The following is a 21,954-nucleotide window of genomic DNA, read 5'->3' on the forward strand; positions in this document are numbered from 1 at the left end:
CCACAGTAAGCTGAATTATAAAAAGTGTGAATGGAGTTTCTAGGTGAAAGTGATTTTTTGACGTGCCATAGCTGCCATTGAGCCCCATTATACATTTCTCAAATTTGAAAGCACTATATTTCTAAAACTAGGAAACATTTAAAAGATTCCTTTTCAGGCAAACATGTCCACCGTAAGATGAACCTAAATAGGTTTGAATGGGGTTTCTAGGTGTAAGTATGTAGGACTATAGTAGCATGCCAAAGTTTGTGCTATTGCCATTGAGAATGCATTGGGGATTGGGCGTTTAAGTTAAATAACTCAGAAACTACAAAACATTTAAAAGTAAAACGTTCCAGCATGTATCTCCACAGTAAGCTGAATTATAAAAAGTGTGAATGGAGTTTCTAGGGGAAAGTGATTTTTTGACGTGCCAATAGCTGCCATTGAGCCCCATTATACATTTCTCAAATATGAAAGCACCATTTCTAAAACTTGTGATTTCATGGAGAACAAAATTCCATTCCATAAATAAATGTTTAAGCAGTAGTGAAATAGCCGATCTACATGTTCACGGTGCGAAGCGAAGCGTTGTGAGCTTGTAGATCTGATATTTCCACTAGTTTAGGTCCCGGGGAGACAATTACAATTTCTCTTTTGGGTCACAGGCTAAAAATAAAAGTCCTACAAAATGTGTTCTCTGCATTTGACCCATCTCTTGTAGCGGTGAGCCACAGCCAAGGAGCAGTGAGCTGTAGCCATGCCATGCTCAGGAATCATTTGATTAGTTGATTTGACCCGCCCAATCCAAACCTTTGATGCTGAGTGCCAAAGCAGAGAGGCTTTGGGTCCCATTTTTACAGTCTTTGGTGTGATCCCGCCAGGGATCGAACCCCAACCTTTCAGGGAAGACACTCTAACTACAAGGCCACTGTCGGGATAGGATTGGAAAGGATTGGGAATGTGACTAGATAGGCTACTATCTTTGCAATGAGTGAATAAAATGGTATAGTGGACCATGGTTTCAAAACTCAAGATAGAAAGTATTGACAACAAAATACAGTTTTTACCCATTTATTGAATACAATGGGTCATATTTTAGGACTTATGGTACCTTGAATAAGAAACAATATAGTATTGACAACAAAATACAGTTTTTGCCCCATTTATTTAATACAATATTTTACATATTTTACGACTGTGCATGGTCCCTTGAATAAGAAACATAGTATTGACAACAAAATACTGTTGTAGCCACCTTCATTGAATACGATGGGTCATATTTTATGACTTTGTACGGTGACTTGAACTGGAGAACTTATTCAGCAGCTTCTTTTCCCTGTAACAATAGGAAAATAATGTTAGATATTCAAAAATCAATCTTTAGTTAAATCTTAGTTAAAGGATAATGAACCTTCAGTTATTGAACATTACCTTTGCGTCGCGACTCTTAGATCTCATCTTGTTGACCTGGGATTCAGCGATGTCGGCGCGCTCCTCAGCCTCTTCCAGCTCATTTTGAACCTTCCTACACTTGGTCAGGTGAGAGTTGGCTGCTTCCTCCTGAAATATTATAGACATGGGTCAAAGCTGCACTATTTAAAAAGAGCATGTTGCAATTATAGACACTTTCAGGATATTGTAATGTGTTTGTGGCTAATACAGTGGCCCGTGCAGCACGTTCATGAGTGCGTCGGGACCGTCATGAATTTGCCTTGACAGGTTCTCATTGGAATGACACGATCATGGCTGGGTTCTTGTTCAGCATCCTGTGACCCCGAGCCAAACATGTCCGCTTACAGGGATTTTTTTTAAATGCTTTCCGTGGTCTATTTTGGAAATGTTTTGCCATTACACACACTTTGACTGCATGTGTCTGCAGCATGTGTGCATTGTGTAGCAGCATGCTTTCCCTTTCAGCATCCATCCAGTCACAGGTCTTCCCAACGCCCATGTGGGCTGTGTGCGCCCCATACAGCAGAAGCATGGCAAGCTAGAGATTCCATGTGCCGCTTGTGGAAAGCAGCAAGATGGACATGAAGAATGCTCTGCTGTTGGTCATATGACATTGCATCATAACTGATTCCTATTATTCCTTTTAGTTAAACTATGACGACACACACCACTAACTAACAATGTCTATTTGACTTACCGCTTCCTCTGCCTGTCTCTTGTAGGCCTTCACCTTCAGCTGCAGCTTGTCTACCAGATCCTGAAGCCTGGCCATATTCTTCTTGTCCTCTTCAGTCTGAAGTGAGAGTGAATTTATAACATTAGTTGCCATGTCCATCTATTCATTTAGTCAGTGGCATGATGATGGTTATTTAAGTGATATAGCCTACCTGGTATGACAGCTCCTTCACTCTCCTCTCGTACTTGCGCACACCTTTAATAGCGTCTCCACTGCCTTTCGTTGCACCTTCAACCTCTGCCTCCAGTTCACGCACCTTCACAATGGAAACATACATTATGAAGAGATTGTGTTTTATTTCATTGACATATAAGCCGTGTTGACCCATTGAGATCTGAGAGCAGATTCTACACGTCTTCTAAATCATTTTCAATCATCAAGGACCCCCAGAAATGTTCTTGTATTTGGCCCGCCGACCCCCATCTGAAAATATTATTGTTGCAGGGGACCCCCCCCCCCCCCAGAAGCAAAGGTAAGAGTTAAAAATGTTTGCTGTGAAATACATAATTCAAAGATTTTCACACGCTTTTACAAATCTACACACTTAAGGACATGCTTGTATATTTGCTATTTTTCAATAGCTAAAGTTAAGTTAAGTGTTTAAAAGCCAAGGTGACACAGATGCGTTCCAGGTCTTAATGGGTTGAAGTAAACTACACTTTACCCTGCCCTCCAGTTTCTGGAGCTGCTTCTTGCCTCCCTTCATGGCCAGGTTCTCGGCCTCGTCGAGGCGGTGCTGCAGGTCCTTGACGGAGACCTCCAGGTTCTTCTTCATCCTCTCCAGGTGAGAACTGGTGTCCTGCTCCTTCTTCAGCTCCTCGGCCATCATGGCCGCCTGGAAAGTCATCGTTGTTGTGAGATCAAATACACTTTATTGTCCCGCATGTGAAACAATGTCTTGGTCTCCTGCGTCATTCAACGCACGACAATGGCTCTTTAAAATCATGAAAGGTAATAAACAGATACATGTGTGATGTGTCATGAGACCAGAAGGAATCAAACCAGGTAATACAATCACAATATCTTAGTACTATATATATATATATATATATATATATATATATATATATATACTATTATATTTAGTAGTAATTGTTGTTGCTATTAAATAGCTTGATTGACTGAATATATTGTTGTACCAGTTCAGTCTGCACTGTAACATTCTGAACCATCTGCCTGAAACAGAATGCCATAAGGATGTCTAATTGTCCTGGTATAATGGACCTCTGGAATGGAACTTACATCAGTGATGGCCTTCTTTGCTTTCTCCTCAGCATTCCTTGCTTCTTGAACACTGTCGTCCACTTCACCTTGAACCTGGACCAGGTCAGTTTCAAGCTTCTTCTTGGTGTTCAAAAGGCTTGTGTTCTAAAAGATAAACATTCGGATTAGCAATACAAGTATGTTAAATAATGTTGACAGTTTTTCTTTCTTATCCAATTGACTTACCTGGGAGTGCAACAGTCCAGCACGCTCACTGGCGTCCACCAGTTCCTGTTCAGCCACTTTGCGGCCTCTCTCCGTCTGTTCCAGAGCCACTCTCAGCTCCTCGATCTCAGCGACCATGAGGCCGTTCCTACGCTCCACCATGGCGCCTTGTTCCTTCACATCTTCCTGGCCTCTGAGAGCATCGTCAAGGTGCAGTTGGGCATCCTAAAAAAAAGAGATTGCATATGAGGTGGACATGTTATGAGAAATGTCAGAATGTTGTTCGGATCATAGACCGTGTCAAGCCCATTCTGCAGTGATTTCAAATCCGCCATATTTCTATATCCGGTCCAGAAATGAATACTATATTGGCTGCAACCACAGCGAGGCCGGGTCTTCACTCGGTAGAACCAGTAGATTTTTAAATTAACGTGACCATAATTTACTAATCATGATGATTTAAAAAAGACTTTAAACTAGCGATTGAAAACGTGTTTTTGAAAAGGTTTACTACGGTAATCAAGTGTAAAGTTCACCCACAGCCTCATTGAGATTTTAATGTCTTGCAAACAGTAGAAGACATCTGCTGGGCCATAAATAGGAACAGCAGCTTCAACGAGAAACCGGAAGTGGCTTCATCTCCAGACAGCGGATGGAGCTAGCCCCTTGGTTCAGATGTTCAGAGCAGTTCCGTTGATTGAATATGTGTCTAACTAATATGTTTTGCACCTTAAGCTGTCCCTGGACGTTCCTCAGCTGCTTCTGGGCCTCAGCAGCCTGGCGGTTGGCGTGGCTCAGCTGAACCTCCATCTCGTTCAGGTCTCCCTCCATCTTCTTCTTGACCCTCAGGGCATCGTTTCTGCTCCTGACCTCAGCGTCCAGAGTGCCCTGCATGGAGTCGGTCACCCTCTGGCTGTTTCTCTTGATCTGCTCCATCTCTTCGTCCTTCTCTGCCAGCTTCCTGTCAACCTCACCCTTGATCTGGTTGAGCTCCAGCTGGACACGAAGAATCTTAGACTCCTCGTGCTCCAGAGTACCCTGAAATGAAATACAGGATCAAAAGGTTGTAGGACTTTTAATGTAACATCGATTATATACTGCTACGCTGTTTGAATATAAAACGTATTGAAAGGAATCTAACAATTGTGTTGTTCATCTAGGAACTAAAAGTGTTACCTCGGCTTCCTCCAGGGCTGTCTGGATCTCTGACTTCTCTGTTTCCACCTGCTTCTTGCCCTTCTCCAGCTCATGGATGCTCTTTCCAGTCTCACCGATCTGTTCGGTGAGGTCTGAGATCTCCTCTGCAAAATGATGAATGAACTTTCAGCGACTATTTTGTATTTGTGTTTGAATAAAGTTGTAGCCTGATCCATATTGATCTTTATATTAGTTATTATTTAACTGTTATTTAAATACTGATGTAGAGAACTTACGTTGCAGGTTCTTGTTCTCACGCTTCATGGTCTCCAGTTGGTCCAGGGACTCCTCGTAGGAGTTCTTCATCTTAAACAACTCGGTGCCGAGAGAACGAGCCTCTTTTTGAGCTCCTTCCAACTCCGCATTGCCCTCTTCATGTTTCTGCTTCCATTCTGCCAAGACCTGCACAGCAGCCGTGATGAAATGTGTCATTTACCTCCACTTTCAGGAGGAAACAATTAAAATAATTCATGACAAAGCAATTCACGTTGCTTAGACAACAGTCCGAGTGGCATTAGTCTGACAACACCGCTGCTCCCGAGATGTGCTGCCAGTTACAACTAACCCGTGGCTTACTGTGAAGTTAGGTTTAGGTTTGGGTTTTGAGTAGAGTGTTTCATGACTGTAGGACTGTTAGTACGTCTGACCAAACACATGCACCCATGTCAAAGCACCTTATCGAAGTTCCTCTGTTTCTTGTCGAGGTTGGCGGCTAAACCGTTGGCCCTCTCCACGTCAATCATGAGGTCTTCCACTTCACCCTGGAGTCTCTGCTTGGTCTTCTCCAGAGAGGCACACTTGGAATTCACAGCCTCGATTTGCTCCTCAGCCTCCTGAAGACGCTGGGCGAGCTTCTTCCTGTTGATCAGTGTTGAAACAAATCAAAGCATTGTGAGCAATATTTTGTATAGTGAGTGGTGTACAATGTTGTATAAGTGTGTATATATATATATATATATATATATATATATATATAATCATATTGTTATATATATTATTATTATTATTATATTTTGTATACTGTTTTTAGAATTTAATCTCAATGATGTATGAGTTTTCTGGGGTCCTTATGTCTAGTTAAATTATGTCACCTCTTTTGCAATCACAGACTCTGCTTAGCAAATGATTGGTTGTTTGTCAAAATGCTGTGCTGAGCCTGAAAAAGGTCAGTAGTGACCGGAACGTTGCCTACTTAATAATAATAACTGTATATTCTTGTACCGAGCAGATCAACAGTGTGCGGGCGTATTGTTTTCTATTTTATTATTGCTGTGCACTTGCCTATACGCACCTGTTCCTAAGCCTACTCTAGGTGTGCAAAAGTCTTTATAGTGAAGAAAAAAACACTGATGACTTACTTAGCCTCCTCCAGCTCCTCTGTGCGTTGGACAGCATCAGTCTCATACTTGCTCCTCCACTGACACACCTCAGCGTTGGCCTTGGACATTCCACGCTGCAGCTCCGCCTTGGCCTCTTGCTCCTCTTCAAACTGCTCCCTCAGGAGGTCACAGTCATGGCGAGCTGACTGCACAGCGTGGGCGAGGGCGTTCTTTGCCTGGCAAAAGAAATACGGCAAAATAATGTCAGCTGGATGAAATTACAAAAAGATGGAATTAGGTCTGTTCGTAAAAAAAGAAAAAGGTTGTTCATTATACCTTAACCTCCTCTTCAACGAGTCTCTTCAACTCCTCGATCTGCTGGGTGAAGGCCTGCTTGCCTCTGGTGAGCTGAGAGACGAGAGCTTCTTTCTCCTCAAGTTGACGAGCAAACTCACCTAGTTAGACATTTGAGTATACGTTTAAAAAGTAAATCATCTTTGATCAATACATACAATTCCTGGGATCGCCGCTGATGCCAGTGCCATCGACAGACCATGTAGGTTAGTAGACGATGAACATTTACCATTTTCCGTCAACAGTCTTGCTCTCTGAGCTCCAATATCATTGATCTGGCGAACATTCTCATCACTCTTGGACTTGATTTCACTGAGTTGGTCCTCAAGGGTGCGGCACATCTTCTCAAGATTTCCCTGTTGATTGTCATTGGACACATTCAATCACTGAAGTAACCTACAATGTATTCCTTCGTTTACATCCCCCTGCTTGGTTCATTGAACGTATTTTGTCAAGAATTACACACAAGCACTCTATTCTACCTTTGCCTTAGCAACAGCTTCCATGTTGCTGGACAGGTCATCGATCTCCATCTTGTATTCACTCTTCTCCTTCTCCAGTTTCTGCTTGACACGCTGGAGGTTGTCGATCTGCTCGCCCAACTCTGCGACGCTGTCCGCCTGCTTCTTACGGAGAGCAGAGGCAGTGGCCTCGTGCTGCAGGGTGGACTCTTCCAAGTCACGACGCAGCTTCTGGAACTCAGCCTCACGCTTCTTGTTCATCTCGATCTGAGCGGCAGTGGCGCCTCCAGCCTCCTCCAGCCTCTCACTGATCTCTTCAAGTTCCCTGGAGAGATCAGCTCTCTGCTTCTCAACCTTGGCCCGAGCGGCACGCTCTGCCTCGATCTCCTCCTCCAGTTCTTCAATACGAGCCTTTCAAATGAAGGGAAATATTAAAAATCTTAATTTTTCACTTACTTACCATCAATGATTTTAAATAAGATGGAAAAAAAGAAATACCTGGAGTTCTTTGATCTTCTTCTGCAGCTGGGCTCCCATAGATTGCTCATCCTCAATCTTACTCAGAAGCTGGGATACTTCAAAGTCCTTCCTGTGGTATACATACAGTACATCATATGTTAGTGGTAATTTTTCTCCATGGCATTATTATTATTATTGTTGTTGTTATTATTATTGTGGTCCACATTACTTCTTTATCTTCTCATCAGACTGCTGCTTGTCATTCTCCAGATCCATGATGGCTTCCTGGGCCAGTTTCAGATCACCCTCCAGCTTTCTCTTGGTTCTCTCGAGGTCCATGCGAAGCTTCTTCTCTTGCTCCAGAGAACCCTCCAACTGCACAATATAGTTTTCATAATTATTCAGTAGGAAAATAACCATAGCCTACCGTATTCAAGTTTCAAAACATCCAATTGACTTGCTAAACTCACGTCGTCAACTTGCTGTTCCAGCTTGGTCTTGGCCTTGGTCAGAGTGTTGACTTTGTCTTCCTCTGCCTGCAGGTCATCCAGGGTCTGCTGATGGGCCTCTTGGAGCGCCTTCTTCTCCTTGGTCAGCTTAGCAAGACCTTCATCTTGAGAGGCCATCTCCTCAGTCAGGTTCTTCACCTAAATAAGCAGAATGAATGGATCATTATCGTTTTAGAACTTGATAAGACCGCTACGCTAGAAGAGTGTATAATCGTGACTGGATCATTATTGTCCAATAACTTGGTAAGACGGCTACAGTGTATGATCATGAACCTTGTTTTCAGTGGCGTGTTTCTCCTTCTCCACTTTGGCCAAGGTGAGCTCCAGGTCGTCGATGTCCTTCTTGAGCTCAGAGCATTCGTCCTCCAGCTTCCTCTTCTTGGCAGTAAGCTCTGCGTTGATCTCCTCCTCGTCCTCTAGTCTCTCGGTCGTCTCTTTGAGCTTCGCCTCCAGCTGGATCTTACTTTTAATGAGACCCTCACATCTCTCCTCAGCATCATTCAGAGCCTCGTCTCCCTGGTTGTCAATGAAAGAGATAAGTGAGGAAACGTGTCAGCATTTGTTCTGGGTGAGATTTCGCTCCTATGCCACTTGAATGTGGAACGCCTTACTAACGGCCATTAAGAAATGTGAATCCCTAGACCCGTTTTCCCGGGTTTTCTTTTACATTCTTTAACTGTAGGCCTATATATGATTATTTCCTTTTGTATATTTTTGTATATTTCCTAGTGTATATTTGATGAATTGAAATGGAGGACCCTGATAAACAAGTCATGTTTGTACCCATTCTACAAACAGTGAATACAAATTTTAATCAAAGATTAGTTTTGCAGCTGCTTCCATAGGGGACTCCTTCGTCCACAAGGGACACTAACAGAGCTGAACAAGCTTGTGAAAAAGGCTGGCTCTGTCATTGTAAGAGCCTGGATGGTACAGAGGTGAGGACAAGGAAGAAGCTGGAGGCTATCAACCTCCAGCAGTGGCATATGCAGCAGATTCACCCTCCCCACAGAAGAACCTGCCATGGTCTACATCTACATTAGATAAAATATACAAGGTCAGATGATAAACAATATGAAATATTATTAGCAACATTTCCTGTACAAGTGTGGCTACTTACTGATGACGCTGCCACTGCAAGGGTATTCTTCTCCTGCGTTACAGCAACCAACTTCTCTTCCAGGTTCTTCTTCTTCTCCAGAGCAGCAGCCAGGTCTGTCGTCATCTTTTCGTAGTTCTCCTTCATCGCTGCGAGCTCCTTCTCAGTCTCAGCGCTCTGCAGAAGAGGCTTGATCTTGTAGTAGACCTTCATCCATGGCCAGTGTTTCACAGCGACGAACGAGCGGAGGTTGAACTGGATGGTGAAAACGGCATCTCTGTGGAAAACAGTTTCAGTGGATCATGATCGAGAGTTTCCACGTATTACTCTGGCTATAGTAACTTACTATTATTGTGTCATAGTTACTTGCGCAAGCAAAGTGCGCAAGTACTGCGATCGGTTGGGTATGTACATTATGTATGTTGGGGTATGTATGTCAGTGTCTCCAACAGCCATTCTTGGTGACAAAACTAAGGTATGTTTCAAGGTTGGTTTAAGGTCAATAACGTGTCTAAATGATTTTGAATAACAAAGAGCTCTATGACTCAGAGCAGCAGTCGTACCCAGACAGACAGCAGAGTGGTCTAGGACTCGGACATGGCCTAATTGTATGCAAGGCGCAAGTTGGCGTCTCGAGAGTGTTACTATTGTTGTCGTTATTTGCTGTTGGTATTATCTTTGTTGCCCTGTGTCGTGGCAAGGTAAATGCAGATGGCCGCCCACCCAAGAGCCTGGTTCTGCTCGAGGTTTCTTCTCCTGTTTTTTCCTTGCAAGGTGCTTACCTTATTGCCGTCATCTTGACAAACTCCTTTCTCATGAGGTAAGCTCGTGCGAGAGCCTGAGTCATTGTGACCAGAGTGAACAGCTTCTCATCTCGCATCTCCTCCAGGGTTCCCAGCAGACCAGCTTTGAAGAACACCTGAACACAATGTTACAAAACACTGTCACTAAACAACCATAAAATCTTTAGTCCACTCGGGATAATGTTAAACCGGGTTCACAGTGTGCTCACCTTGGTGTGTCCAAACCTGTACTCATCAACAGGAACGTCAATGGACCCAAGCAGCTTCTCTGAAGCTTTCTTGTTGTCCATGAAGGCGCCATCGGGGCACGCGCTGGCGTTCAGTACTTTGTACCTGTTTTTATAAAATGTCATGGTCATTTTGCGCTGGCATTCTATACTTTTCTAAAAGTTGGTAATTTTGCATTGACTAGGTTTGGAAATAAAAGCTGCTGGGGGGAAAGGAATGAATACCTCTGCTTGAAGTCAGCGTATGGGATTCTGCTGGGGAAGCCCTTTCTACAGATCCTGATTCCCTCTAGCACACCGTTACACCTCAGTTGGTGGATGACCAGGAAGTTCTCCATCAGGCCTGTACAGATGTTGCTTCATTATTAGAAGAACAAACTCTGGCCAAAGTTGCATTAAATAGTAGTTTATCATTTTTATTTTCAGTGTTTACCGGGTTTCTTGATCTCATTGGGAATCAGGCAACGCACAAAGTGAGGATGAGTGCTCCTCAGGTTGGTCATCAGCATCCCCAAGTTTGCCTATTGAGACATAAAACAGCCAATTATGTTTATTATTAGTAAAAAGTCATACAAATTTGTACTTTTTCCTCCGCTGCTATTATTTCAACTCTTTAGATACTAGTTTCTTTGCAGATTTAAAACATACATTAACCATTTAAGCCCTATTTTAAACTTCAGCCACAACAGAAATTGTTTAATTGTTAATTTTGTTTATTTCTTACATGGATATAATGTTGATAGTAATAATAATGCTTCACTCTTACAGGAATATAATGTTGATAATAATGAATACAAAATCTTACCCTGAATGCACTAGACACAGTCTGCATGGAACCACCCTTCTTCTTGCCTCCCTTCTTTGTATTATCTATTTATATTTGTCAGAATCGTGAGTTATCATCATTAGTCATATACAGAATGCAAATTCCTCCCTAGTGTTCATAGTATTCATATAACAATACCCCCAGGCTCAGGTTGGGGGATAGAACACGTATTATTATCCTATATTAAAACTCTATTTCTAAAATGCTTAGTCCCAATACTTGAATCTGATTGGCTGGGTTCCGTTGTAAATCTCACGATAATCGGGTGCAGTACTTAGTTTAGACAGTTTTTGGTTTAGACCAGTCATTAGTCCTACAACTACAACCTATCTCAAACCCTCACCCTAAACCTAACCTCCCACGGGGCAGCACACCTAAACCTAACCTTAACCCTAAACTAAGTATGCACCCCCGATAATCCACACCTTCAATCACTTTATGTAATTCCCAGCTGATCCCGCAGCTCTGCAGCTGAACTGGGGAAGGGGAGCACTTGATTGCCTTACACACCCTGGCCGTGCGGGCGTCTATGCACCGCCCGCGCTCATATGACTGTGAATGTGTGGCTCCGGGCGGCCTCGTAAAGTTATCAAGCGCCTCCTATTCCCCCGTCACAGAGACTGGAGTAAAAACAAGGAAGTGTGGCTTGCTCTGGTGGGCGCAAAGCGTAGCTACTTTTGTGAATGTAATAGTTTTATGAGGTTAATATTACTATGTGTGTAACCATTTTAGAAAAGCTATAAGACACGCGAGGTCCCAGCTTACTGTGTAATTTATAATGGCTGACAGGGTCAGAGACCTTCCGCTATGCGTCGGGTCTCACTACACCTCTCAGCCATTATAAAATACCCGGTAACCTGAGACCTCTTGTGGCTTATTGCTTTAATTAAAATTGCCTAAAGTGTGGGCTGGTGGGTGTGTTGGATGTCACAAACGTAACAGGCACACCGCTGCTCTGAACCGCACCCAACTTGTCACCAACACTGACCAGAGGTCTGCCATCAGAATAGCTGGCCGCTGGGTGTCACAGGCGCACCATTGCTTAGCCCCTTCTATGTTCCTATTGGCTGAGGTTTAAACAGCCATAGCTCCAGTTCCCCGCATGCTTCCCCAAACTTGATAGGTGCGCCAATTAGGGACAGGCTGTAATTGCTTAAGCCCCGCCCCTCTGTGTTCCTACTGGCTGGCCTTTAAAGTAAACAACCATAATAACATGCAAACAGTTCCCAGTATCCTTGAGCACATTACATTATATTAATAAACATACCTTCAGGCTCAGGTGGGGGATAGAACATAGCCAGCAGTTTAACGGAAGACTTCTGGAACAGCTGAATGACAGAGTCGTTAAGAGGATCTTTGTTCTTGTCCAGCCAGCCTGTGATGCTGTAGTCCACCGTTCCAGCGTAGTGGACCAGGGAGAAGTGAGCCTCGCCCTTGCCTTTGCCAGGCTTGGGCTTCTCAAAGGCCTTGTTCTTTCCCAGATGCGCTAAAACCAGCGCCTCGGCGAAGGATTTGTCTGTAGCCTTCGGGAACATGCACTGCTCTTCAAGGATGGAGAAGATGCCCAAGGGCTGTGTAAAGGAGGCAAAAAGCAATATTAACATCATGTCCATTAAACTAAGTAAGTATGTAAGCCTTGCCGAGCAATGAGGTACATAGGGCAGGAGCCTATCTCTCTGTAGCATGAGGCAGCTTTGATGTACACGCACACCCCCTGGACATGACACTAGTATGTCACAGGGACTTACCACAATCCAAACCCTTGATGCTGAGTGCCAAGCAGGGAGGCCCTGGGTCCCATTTTTAGAGTCTTTGGTATGACCCAGCCGGGGATCGAACCCCCAGCCTCCCAATCTCAGGGCGGACACTCAAACCAAAAGGCTACTGAGCTGGTGCAATTAAACCAAAGCACAGAATAATTGTACCTTCTCAATCAGCTCAATGTAGACAGCCAAGTCCATGATAATACATACAAATGTAATAATAATTGTATACCTTCTCAATCAGCTCAATGCAGATAGCCAAGTCCATGCCGAAGTCAACGAGATCCCAGGGAATTCCCTCTTTCAAGTACTCTTCTTGTTCCAGAACAAACATGGTGTGGTTGAAAAACTGTTGCAGTTTCTCATTGGTGAAGTTGATGCACAGCTGCTCCAGGGTGTTGAACTGTGAGTAGAAATATCATTATTAGTCCAATCTCTTGTAATAAAGTGTTGTGTAATTGTGAAAATTACACAAAAATAATTAGGCCTAAATTCTCCCAATTAAAACAAGTCCATGCTTACGTCAAAGATCTCAAAACCAGCGATGTCCAGCACACCAATGTAGAAGACCCTCTGCTGCTTGGTGTCCAGCATCTCGTTGATCCTGATGACCATCCAGAAGAACTCCTTCTCATAGAGGGACTTGGCCAAGGCACCGACTGAGTTCATTACCTAAGGAAATGTGAACGTTATTAGTATGAGTGAGAATTACGCAATTTACAATTTAGACATTTATAAGATTATCTTAATCCAGAGTGATTTAAAGTAAATAATAAGGAAAACATGAGGTAGTACAAAATGCATAGAAATTGTAATCGAGGAGCATAGGTAAACCAAGAATCAATCAAGTAGTATAATCTAAAAAAACAATCAAATTAACCTTATATCGTTCTACATAACACGCTATCTAAATTGCATTTTAGCATTTGTATAAACCGGCAAGGTTGTCAAGGCTAGGGCAAGTGCTACGGCAAGTGATATGGGCTAATAGTGGAGTCTGAAGATGATTTAAGACAGTGTGGACACAACTCAAACAGATATTCTAGCATGGTGTGTTAATATAAATGTGCATATGAAATCAGAACATGGAAATCATGCAACTCACCTGTGGCACAGTTTGTCCTTTCGTGACATACTCGTTTCCCACTTTCACCCTGGGGTAACAATATGCCTTAAGCATCTCTGCTGAGTTTATGCCCAACAGGTAGGCAATCTTGTCAGCCTCTGAAATGTTCATGCAATTTTAAATTTACATTTTAGACATCAATCCAGAAATCAGCACGAAATCATCAAATGCATTAACCAAATAATCATCGGTCTAAACCAGCGGTTCCAAAACCTCTTTGGCCATGCACCCCTGTTACCTCCCGACCTTGCTGACGCACCCCCCCACATGGAAATATAAATTGCATAAGCTGCAGTATATAGAGACATATATTTCCTATTTATCCACATGTATGCACATGTGTATTAACCTGAATATGGCATCTATAGGATAGGCTATATTCTGTATACTTATCATTGGAATAACATGTTAATATATTTAAAATAAAACCATAGCACCACCATTAACCTTTTCTTTTAAAATTTTTGTCCCACAATTATGTAACCCATTTTTCACCCCTGTGTCAATGATCTAATGTCATCCTGGGCTCTACACACCCTCCGCCAACCTAGTCCCCATATATGGGGGACCTGGGGAGAGCAACAGACTTGAAATCATGCTTCCTTCATGCCTGAGTGTCCACGTTTCTCCATTACACCTGGCAGGGGTGAGTTTTCCTGGTTGGAAGGAACACGTTATTCCAACCAGTTCATTTCCTCTCCATCAGGTGCCCCGGCTGGCCAGGGGGAGGCAGTTTAGAGACCAGGATTACAGCATGTTTTTTGTGAGGGTACCTACCCTAGGCCCAGAAAGGCTGTTTCGCCAGCCCAGCCTCGGGTGTGGGCACTGATGGAGGAAAAACACTACCAGCACCCACAGCGTCCAAAGCGGGAATCGAACCCAGGACCTTCTAGCTGTGAGGCGACAGCACGACCAACTGTGCCACTATGCCCCCTACCATTAGCGTTTTCATGGCGCGCAACTCCCTAGCTACTACTTCTACTAGTACTACTAATAATAATAATACTAATATAAATAAAGACCAGCTCACCCTCTGTGCCTTCTGGTTCGGCCTGTTCCTCACGCTGCTTCTGTTTGAACTTCATGACTCCGTGGTGCATCACTGCACCGGTGAGCTTGTAGATCAGCTGTTTCTCCTCACCGTTGAAGCCCAGGATGTCGATAGCTTCCTGATGTCAATAAGCAGAGAAGATGTGTTCAAAAGATTGAGATTATTTAATCATTAGATTAGCAAACATCCTTTCAAACGGTGTACAACTCAACTGTAAACAAAGCAACATACAGTGGATGCAGGGTATCTATCTGCACATTTCTAAAGTGGCAATTTAAGGACTTTTAATACCTATAAAATAAATACAAAATAAAACAAATGAGACCATTACTGCATCAAGTAATCAACAAATACTATACTATAATACTTGTCAAGCATTGGCCAAATTGACAAATATTACCTAAGAAATAGGAAAAACATGTGATATTGCATATTTTCACAATATGTAGGCCTATCTGTGAAACTGAATCAACTATTACAATTCCAAGTTCAGTTATTTTGGGGGCGGGGTCACAGCCTAAAAGCTTTGAGAAGCACTGATTTAGAGAATACATTTTGCAGAGCAACTGACTGCAGTCCACAGTAAGTATTAGAACGTTTTTAAAATAATGTCCACTCACGTCAGTAGCCTCGAGCTCCACCTTGTCGTCAATGCTGGCCACAACGATCACACCCATGCTGATCAGTGGGAAGTCGTAGGGGTTGGAAGTGATCAGGCACATTTCTGAAAAGGGATTTTAAAAAGGGTGAACATGTGTTGTTGTTTTTTCGAGGGAGGGAAGGGGCATCTCTGATGCATTTGGGGAGTGCATTCCAGAGTGCAGGGCATGCACGCAGCCACAGAGAAGGTCTTGTTGCCCCAGGATTTGAGCCTGATCTTCTTCGGGACCTCCAAGATGTTGGCAACTTGGCATCACTCACCCTGAGGGCACGGGACGGGACACAAGGCTCAAGGAGGGCTGAGAGGTGTGTGTGTGTGTGTGGGGGGGGGGGGGGTGACAAGGCAGCTTGTACAGTGCCTTGTAGGTGGTGAGCAGTATTTTGAATTGACAGGTAGCCAGTGGAGGTCGTGAAGGACTGGTGTGATGTGATCTTTGGAGCGGGTGGTGGTGAGCAGGCGACAGGCGGGCGGCTGTGTTTTGAACAGTTTTAAACTGCATCGTCAGTAAATAAACACTTACCAACAATCCCAGGTATGTGGTTGGTCATCATCTGGAAAAAGATGTGGTAACCCCTCTCTGCAGCAAGCTGATATGTCACTCTGGACTTCTCCAGCAGATCTGTAGGGGTTGTACATAACTCAATAATAATAATAATAATACTCAAATTAAGGCATATATGATTTTTTATCTGTGAACTTCATACTTACATGTCTCAATATCAGCACTGGCCAGTTTACCCGATGTGCCGAAATGGATTCTGATGAATTTACCCTGTTTGATATAGAGAAGCACAATTAGTTGCATCGCTCTACATTGTGTAATTAATAATTATTGCAGGTTTTCTCATGAGAGGTCATTATTTTTACACTTACAAAGCGAGAGGAGTTGTCATTCCTCACAGTCTTGGCATTACCATAGGACTCCAGCAAGGGATTGGCTGCAATAATCTGATCCTCCAGTGACCCCTAGAATGTTTTAGACATCGCCCAGTTTGGTCAGAATTGTTTTAAACTGAATTGCTATAGTGAAAAAATATATAGCATATAGATGCTTTTATGTTCAAAACATGTATTTGTTAAAGTTCAGAATATATCATATAGGCATTAGGCAATACCTTGATTTTACCGCTATCTGCTGCCGATTTTTCTCCACCGGAACTAGCTGTTGCAAAGTACTGGATGACACGCTTGGTGTTCACAGTCTTTCCAGCACCAGATTCTCCACTGGTTAGAAGACAAATGCAATTAGTGAATGTGTGAACAAGCCTACAAGGGCCTTGTTTTAATGCCTAGAGATGATGCAAACTTACGTGATCAGGACAGACTGGTTCTCTTTATCTGTAAATTGTAAAGCACACTTTTAGTCATGGATATACAGCTCAAAACCACTATAGTTTAATATATTTTGTTACATAGTCCTGTCTAGTACTGTACGTACCCATCAGCATGAACTGATAGGCGTTGTCAGAGACAGAGTAGATGTGGGGTGGAGCCTCAATACGCTTCTTGCCCCTGTAGGCATTTACAACCTCCTGGTCGTACACTGGGAGCCACTTGTAGGGGTTCACAGTTGCACAGAACAAGCCGGAGTAGGTCTGAAGGCGAGAAGAGAGAGAACATTAACATCATGTGACATAGCACTGAGTACGCCACATACTTGTATCTGGGAGAACGGATCACTAGAGCTGGGATTATTCACTAACAAGTTGCAAACTTGTGGCAATGAGCAATAAGCGATTTTATTTGGTTAAAACAGTGTTAAAAAGCTCTAAATTGTGATAGTTGCTTGTTCAGTAACCGGAGTCTCCAGGTCACTCCATGTGCAATACTGCAATTATTTTCTCAGCGCGTAAACCACCTTACATAGATCATCCATGCTGCATAACGCTCTTTGAGGTTATACAGGACGGCGGCTTCACTGAGGTGGGTCATCATGGCCATGTCCTCAATCTTGTCATACTTGGGAGGGTTCATAGGGGTGACGTCTGCCTCAGGCACAGTTCTTTCCTAATAAAAATAAATACATACAATAAAATAAAAAACACTCCAGAATGCGTTATGATTACAGTAGTACTGTGCCAGTGTTTGATTGTAGAATACCAGCTCACCTCCGCCTTTTCAGTAAGCAACTGCACAGTGACTTTGCCACCGTCCTTACTGATAATCTTACACTTGAGGTACAGCTCTCCCTTGTCAGCCACATATGCTGCCGTTTTGGCATCAAAGGGCGCCGACTGAGACTCCATTCTCTCCTTCTCTGGCTTACGGAGATATATGGCGGCCTTGCCGTACTGCTCCATCTCTGCGTCCGTACTCATGGTGGCGGCTTTCTGTCGACGGACAAATAGATGGTGTTGATGCCTTTTTCTGACTTGAGATCGGAGCAGATAATAATTTCTATAGGACTACAGCATGTTGGACTATTATGGTTGTTATAGCTTATTGTAGGTTTAATAGAAATATTATGAACACTCACTTTTCCCTTCTACCAGTAGAAATGGAACCTCGTGTGCAACCCCTAAGTGTGAGGGGGGAAAAAAACAAATTTTTAGGACATCATGAATTAATTATTATTATTATTATTTTTTTTTGCAGTAAAGGCCGTCGGGATCGGGAGTCGAACCCCCGGCACACTGCCAGACAGGATTACCAGCCAAGGTGCCTGGACCACTAAGCCATGGCACAGGCCAAACTAAATACAGTTTTTAAACATGAATTAAATTGGATTATAATGAATCCTGATGTTCATTCTTGTCAAACACCACTTTTCTCTTTAGTTCCACATCTGAAAAGAGGAACATTTCAATATTTCAAAAACATCTCTAGGCCTAGTAGATGTAAAAGTACTAAATAATTAGAAATCTCTTGGAAATGTAAAAACACATGCAATGCAACGTATTACCGATATTTAAATTATCATAGCATAATTGAAATCTCTAAATAGAAATAAACAAACAAAAGCAAACAATATCACTATAAATACAAACACACAATCAATAATTTAAATAGGTGTACAATGTAACATACATGATTCTGTCCACTCATCATGCGTGCATGCGTGCGTTTGTGTGTGTAACCTTGGATCATGTCTGTAGCTATTTGGCACTATGTACAGAGTCATGTTAAAAATGAATAGTTTACATGTCTAATAGATGTATGAACAGCATCACTAAAACATGTGAGACTATGAACATCACTAAAACATTGATATGACTAAATTATGGACAGATGCAAGGCTCACTCACCGCCAAGTGGAACTCCAGACTCTTCTGCAAAGGGCTCCATTGTCAACCATCGCAGCATGCTTATATTGGGTGTTAATTGCAGGCTATGCAGAAAGTAAAAGTAGCCTAGGAGTTTCCTTTCAAGGTCCTTCCATTCCTATTGGGTAGTGCTTCTTGTGTGACAGGCTGGTATGCATGGTGGGGTGCTGGATTTCTTCATTTTGGCAAAGTCATTACAATTACTTCTACTACTACAATTAAGTCTTGTCACATAATTGTCAGGGTGGTGGGGTGCCAGATTTCTTTATTGGTCAGGTCATTAGTATATACTTCTCGTCAGATACATCATTTGGAACGTGTTAATAGTGAGTAAGTTGCTATAGTACTCACATACTGACTAAAATAAAACAATCCCCCATGGCGTCCTAGAGTTAGGTTAGGGAGGAAGTTGAATTTCCACTGTATGCTACTTCATAATTCTACTGCATTTCAGGATGAAACATTGAGACTACACTCAATTTGACAGCTTTAGTTACGCTTTGGGGTGTTGATGTTTTTGTAGTCATGCGGTTCAGATGTTTATGAGGCGTGAAGTTGTAAACTAGTGCTGTTACTGCTCCAACAAATAGTCTGGCTCTGGATCTACGGGACTGACTGTCTTCACTCTAGGGACAGTTGGGATGCGATGTAGGTTGGATTGAGACCGGACCTGGCCTTGTATATGGTGAGAAGGAAGTTTGAAATTGATTCTGAAGGAGATTGGGAGCCAGTGCAGGGACGCTAGAACGGGGGTGATATGGTAAAATTTCCTGGAGCCAGTTAACAGGCGAGAAGCAGCATTCTGTACTAGTTGGAGACGATGAATAGATTTTTTTGTGAGGCAGGTATGCAGAGAGTTACAGTAATCTAAGCGTGAGAATATAAATGCATGAATCACTTTTGTCAATTCAGAGGTGGATAGACAGGATTTGATTTTGGCGATGTTTCTTAAATGGTAAAATGATGATTGAGTGACTTTCTTCAAAAGTGACACCTAAATTCTTGACAGTGGGCCTGAGATTTATGGTTAAGGGGCCAAGGTCATTTTCTATTTGGGCTCTGGTGAGAGGGTGGCCAAATACTAGCACCTCAGATTTTTTGTCAATTTTTTAACAATAATTTTACTCTTGAGAGCGTTACATGACACCAAATGGAACCGTAAGGGTCCATTTGGTCTAATTCTACACTGTCTAGAGTTAAAGATCTAGTGTTAAAGGGGTGATTTGGTTACCAACTCTCCATCATTTAGCTAGGGACCACCTGGAACCCAATCACGGTCCACTGGTGGTCCCCATACTACTGGTTGAAAACCACTGATTTAATGAACAGTAACTTAATAATTGGAAACTCTGAGCCTCACACAACTGATACAGTCTAAGCCGGTTGTTGTCACAGCTTGCCTATATCAAATCAAGATATTAGAAAGTAGCCTCCAGGCCTCATACACACACATGAAACACACATTATGTCCGGGGCACGGTGGCACAGTTGGTAGTGCTGTCGCCTCACAGCTAGAAGATCCTGGGTTCGATTCCCGCTTGGGACGCTGTGGGTGCTGGGAGGCGTGTTTCCTCCTCCGCGTCATCAGTGCCCATACCCGAAGGCGGGGTTGGTGAAAGGGCCTTTCTGTGTGGAGTTTGCATGTTCTCCCTGTGTCCCCTATGGCAGGTACCCTCACAAAAAACATGCAGTAATCCTGGTCACTAAACTGCCTTCCCCTGGCCAGCCTGATGGAGGGGAAAGGAACTGGTTGGAATAACGTGTTCCTTCCACGCGCTACGTCCAACCAGGGAAACTCCCCCCTGTCAGGTGTAAAGGAGCAACTTGGACACTTAGGCATGAAGGAAGCATGAGTTCATAGAATAGAATAGACTTTTATTTGTCATTGCACACAAAGCATACACTGAGCATACAACGAAATTTCTAGGGAGCTCCCACATAACCGTAGTACATAAAAACACTAACATAACTCGTAACATACAACACAGAGTAAAGTGCATGGTGATATTTAAAGTGCATGATGGATGAAAAAGGAACCAATAAGTTATCACAGTCCAGAGTCAGAGTGCATGATGCATATGAGGGGACAGTCAATGCTCATTTAGTGATCGTTTAGCAGTCTGACTGCGTAGGGGAAAAAGCTGTTTGTCAATCTTGAGCTACTAGCACGGATGGACTGGTATCTCCTCCCTGAGGTGAAAGAGATGACATGCTGGGTGTGACTGGTCTCTGATGATACGGTGGGAGAGGCCGAGGCAGCGGGAGGTGAAGACGGAGGTGATAGATGGTAGAGGGGACCCGATGATCCTACCTGCCGCCTTCACCACCCTCTGTAGGGCCGCCTGCTCTGCCTTTGTGCAGCTGGAGAACCACACAGTTCAGTAGTCAGTACGCTCTCGACAGCACAATGGTAAAAGTTTACAAGGAGATTTATTGGCAGGGCAGCTTCTTTCAGCTTCCGTAGGAAGTATAGGCGTTGCTGAGCTTTTCCAATCACTGAAGCGATGTTGGTGCTCCAGGACAGGGTCTCACTCACACTGAGACCCAGGAACTAGAACTCTGTGACCACCTCTACTGCCTCGTTGTTAATGAGCAGAGGGGAGTGGTCCGGCCTTGACTTCCTAAAGTCCACTATAATCTCCCTTGTCTTCTTTATGTTGAGCTGCAGATTGTTATTAGCACACCAAGCTGTCAGACCTTCCACCTCTCTCCGATAGGCAGACTCATCATTGTTCCTTATGAGCCCCACAACTGTGGTGTCATCTGCAAATTTTATGATGTGAAGGAGGGAGAACAGTCATGTGTGAGCAGGGTGTATAGTAGTGGGCTAAGCACGCACCCCTGCGGAGCACCAGTGCTGAGGGACAGAGTGGATGAGGTGTGTTTGCCCAGCCTGACGGCTTGCGGTTTGTGAGGAAGTCCAGAACCCAATTGCACAGTGAGTTAGACAGACCCAGAGTTCGGAGTTTGCAGATGAGTTGGCGAGGTAAGATGGTGTTGAAGGCGGAACTGTAGTCGACAAAGAGCATTCTTACATATGTGTTTTTCCCCTCTAGATGTTTCAGGGCAGTATGAAGCACAATGGCAATGGCATCCTCAGTCGATCTGTTCCGCCTGTAGGCAAACTAGTATGGGTCAAAAGAGGCTGGTATGATGGATGTGATGTGCTTCATAACCAGTCTCTCTAAACACTTAGCAGGGGGAGAGGAGTGAGTGCCACGGGTCTGTAATCATTCAG

At 43.4% G+C, this 21,954-nt stretch overlaps 1 protein-coding gene across 2 annotated transcripts; it reads right to left on the reverse strand.

Moving 5' to 3' along the window:
- Positions 1 to 1,288: 1,288 nt before the first annotated feature.
- LOC310859760 (myosin heavy chain, fast skeletal muscle-like) lies at positions 1,289 to 17,771 on the reverse strand (the record flags this gene model as incomplete). Of its 2 annotated transcripts, none has more annotated exons than XM_083766469.1 (39): positions 1,289 to 1,318; positions 1,414 to 1,542; positions 2,132 to 2,227; positions 2,322 to 2,426; positions 2,835 to 3,005; positions 3,413 to 3,538; positions 3,620 to 3,823; positions 4,328 to 4,636; positions 4,775 to 4,899; positions 5,032 to 5,197; positions 5,470 to 5,653; positions 6,154 to 6,350; positions 6,451 to 6,569; positions 6,698 to 6,824; positions 6,951 to 7,340; positions 7,428 to 7,518; positions 7,618 to 7,763; positions 7,859 to 8,035; positions 8,171 to 8,413; positions 9,018 to 9,273; positions 9,779 to 9,915; positions 10,009 to 10,132; positions 10,252 to 10,369; positions 10,460 to 10,547; positions 10,832 to 10,896; positions 12,120 to 12,423; positions 12,848 to 13,018; positions 13,138 to 13,287; positions 13,721 to 13,839; positions 14,772 to 14,910; positions 15,413 to 15,516; positions 15,974 to 16,072; positions 16,162 to 16,225; positions 16,327 to 16,419; positions 16,569 to 16,677; positions 16,764 to 16,791; positions 16,892 to 17,048; positions 17,317 to 17,454; positions 17,562 to 17,771. In XM_083766469.1, 39 exons carry the CDS (start codon positions 17,769 to 17,771, stop codon positions 1,298 to 1,300), a joined length of 5,799 nt encoding a protein of 1,932 aa, XP_083622595.1. In that variant the 3' UTR covers positions 1,289 to 1,297. The 2 variants fall into 2 exon arrangements, with proteins under 2 accessions (XP_083622595.1, XP_083622594.1); XM_083766468.1 differs by having other exon boundaries at positions 17,317 to 17,460.
- Between the last annotated feature and the right edge of the window lie 4,183 nt (positions 17,772 to 21,954).

The sequence above is a fragment of the Protomyctophum parallelum genome (genome assembly GCF_964188405.1).
Source record: "Protomyctophum parallelum genome assembly, chromosome: 6".
NCBI lineage: Eukaryota > Metazoa > Chordata > Actinopteri > Myctophiformes > Myctophidae > Protomyctophum > Protomyctophum parallelum.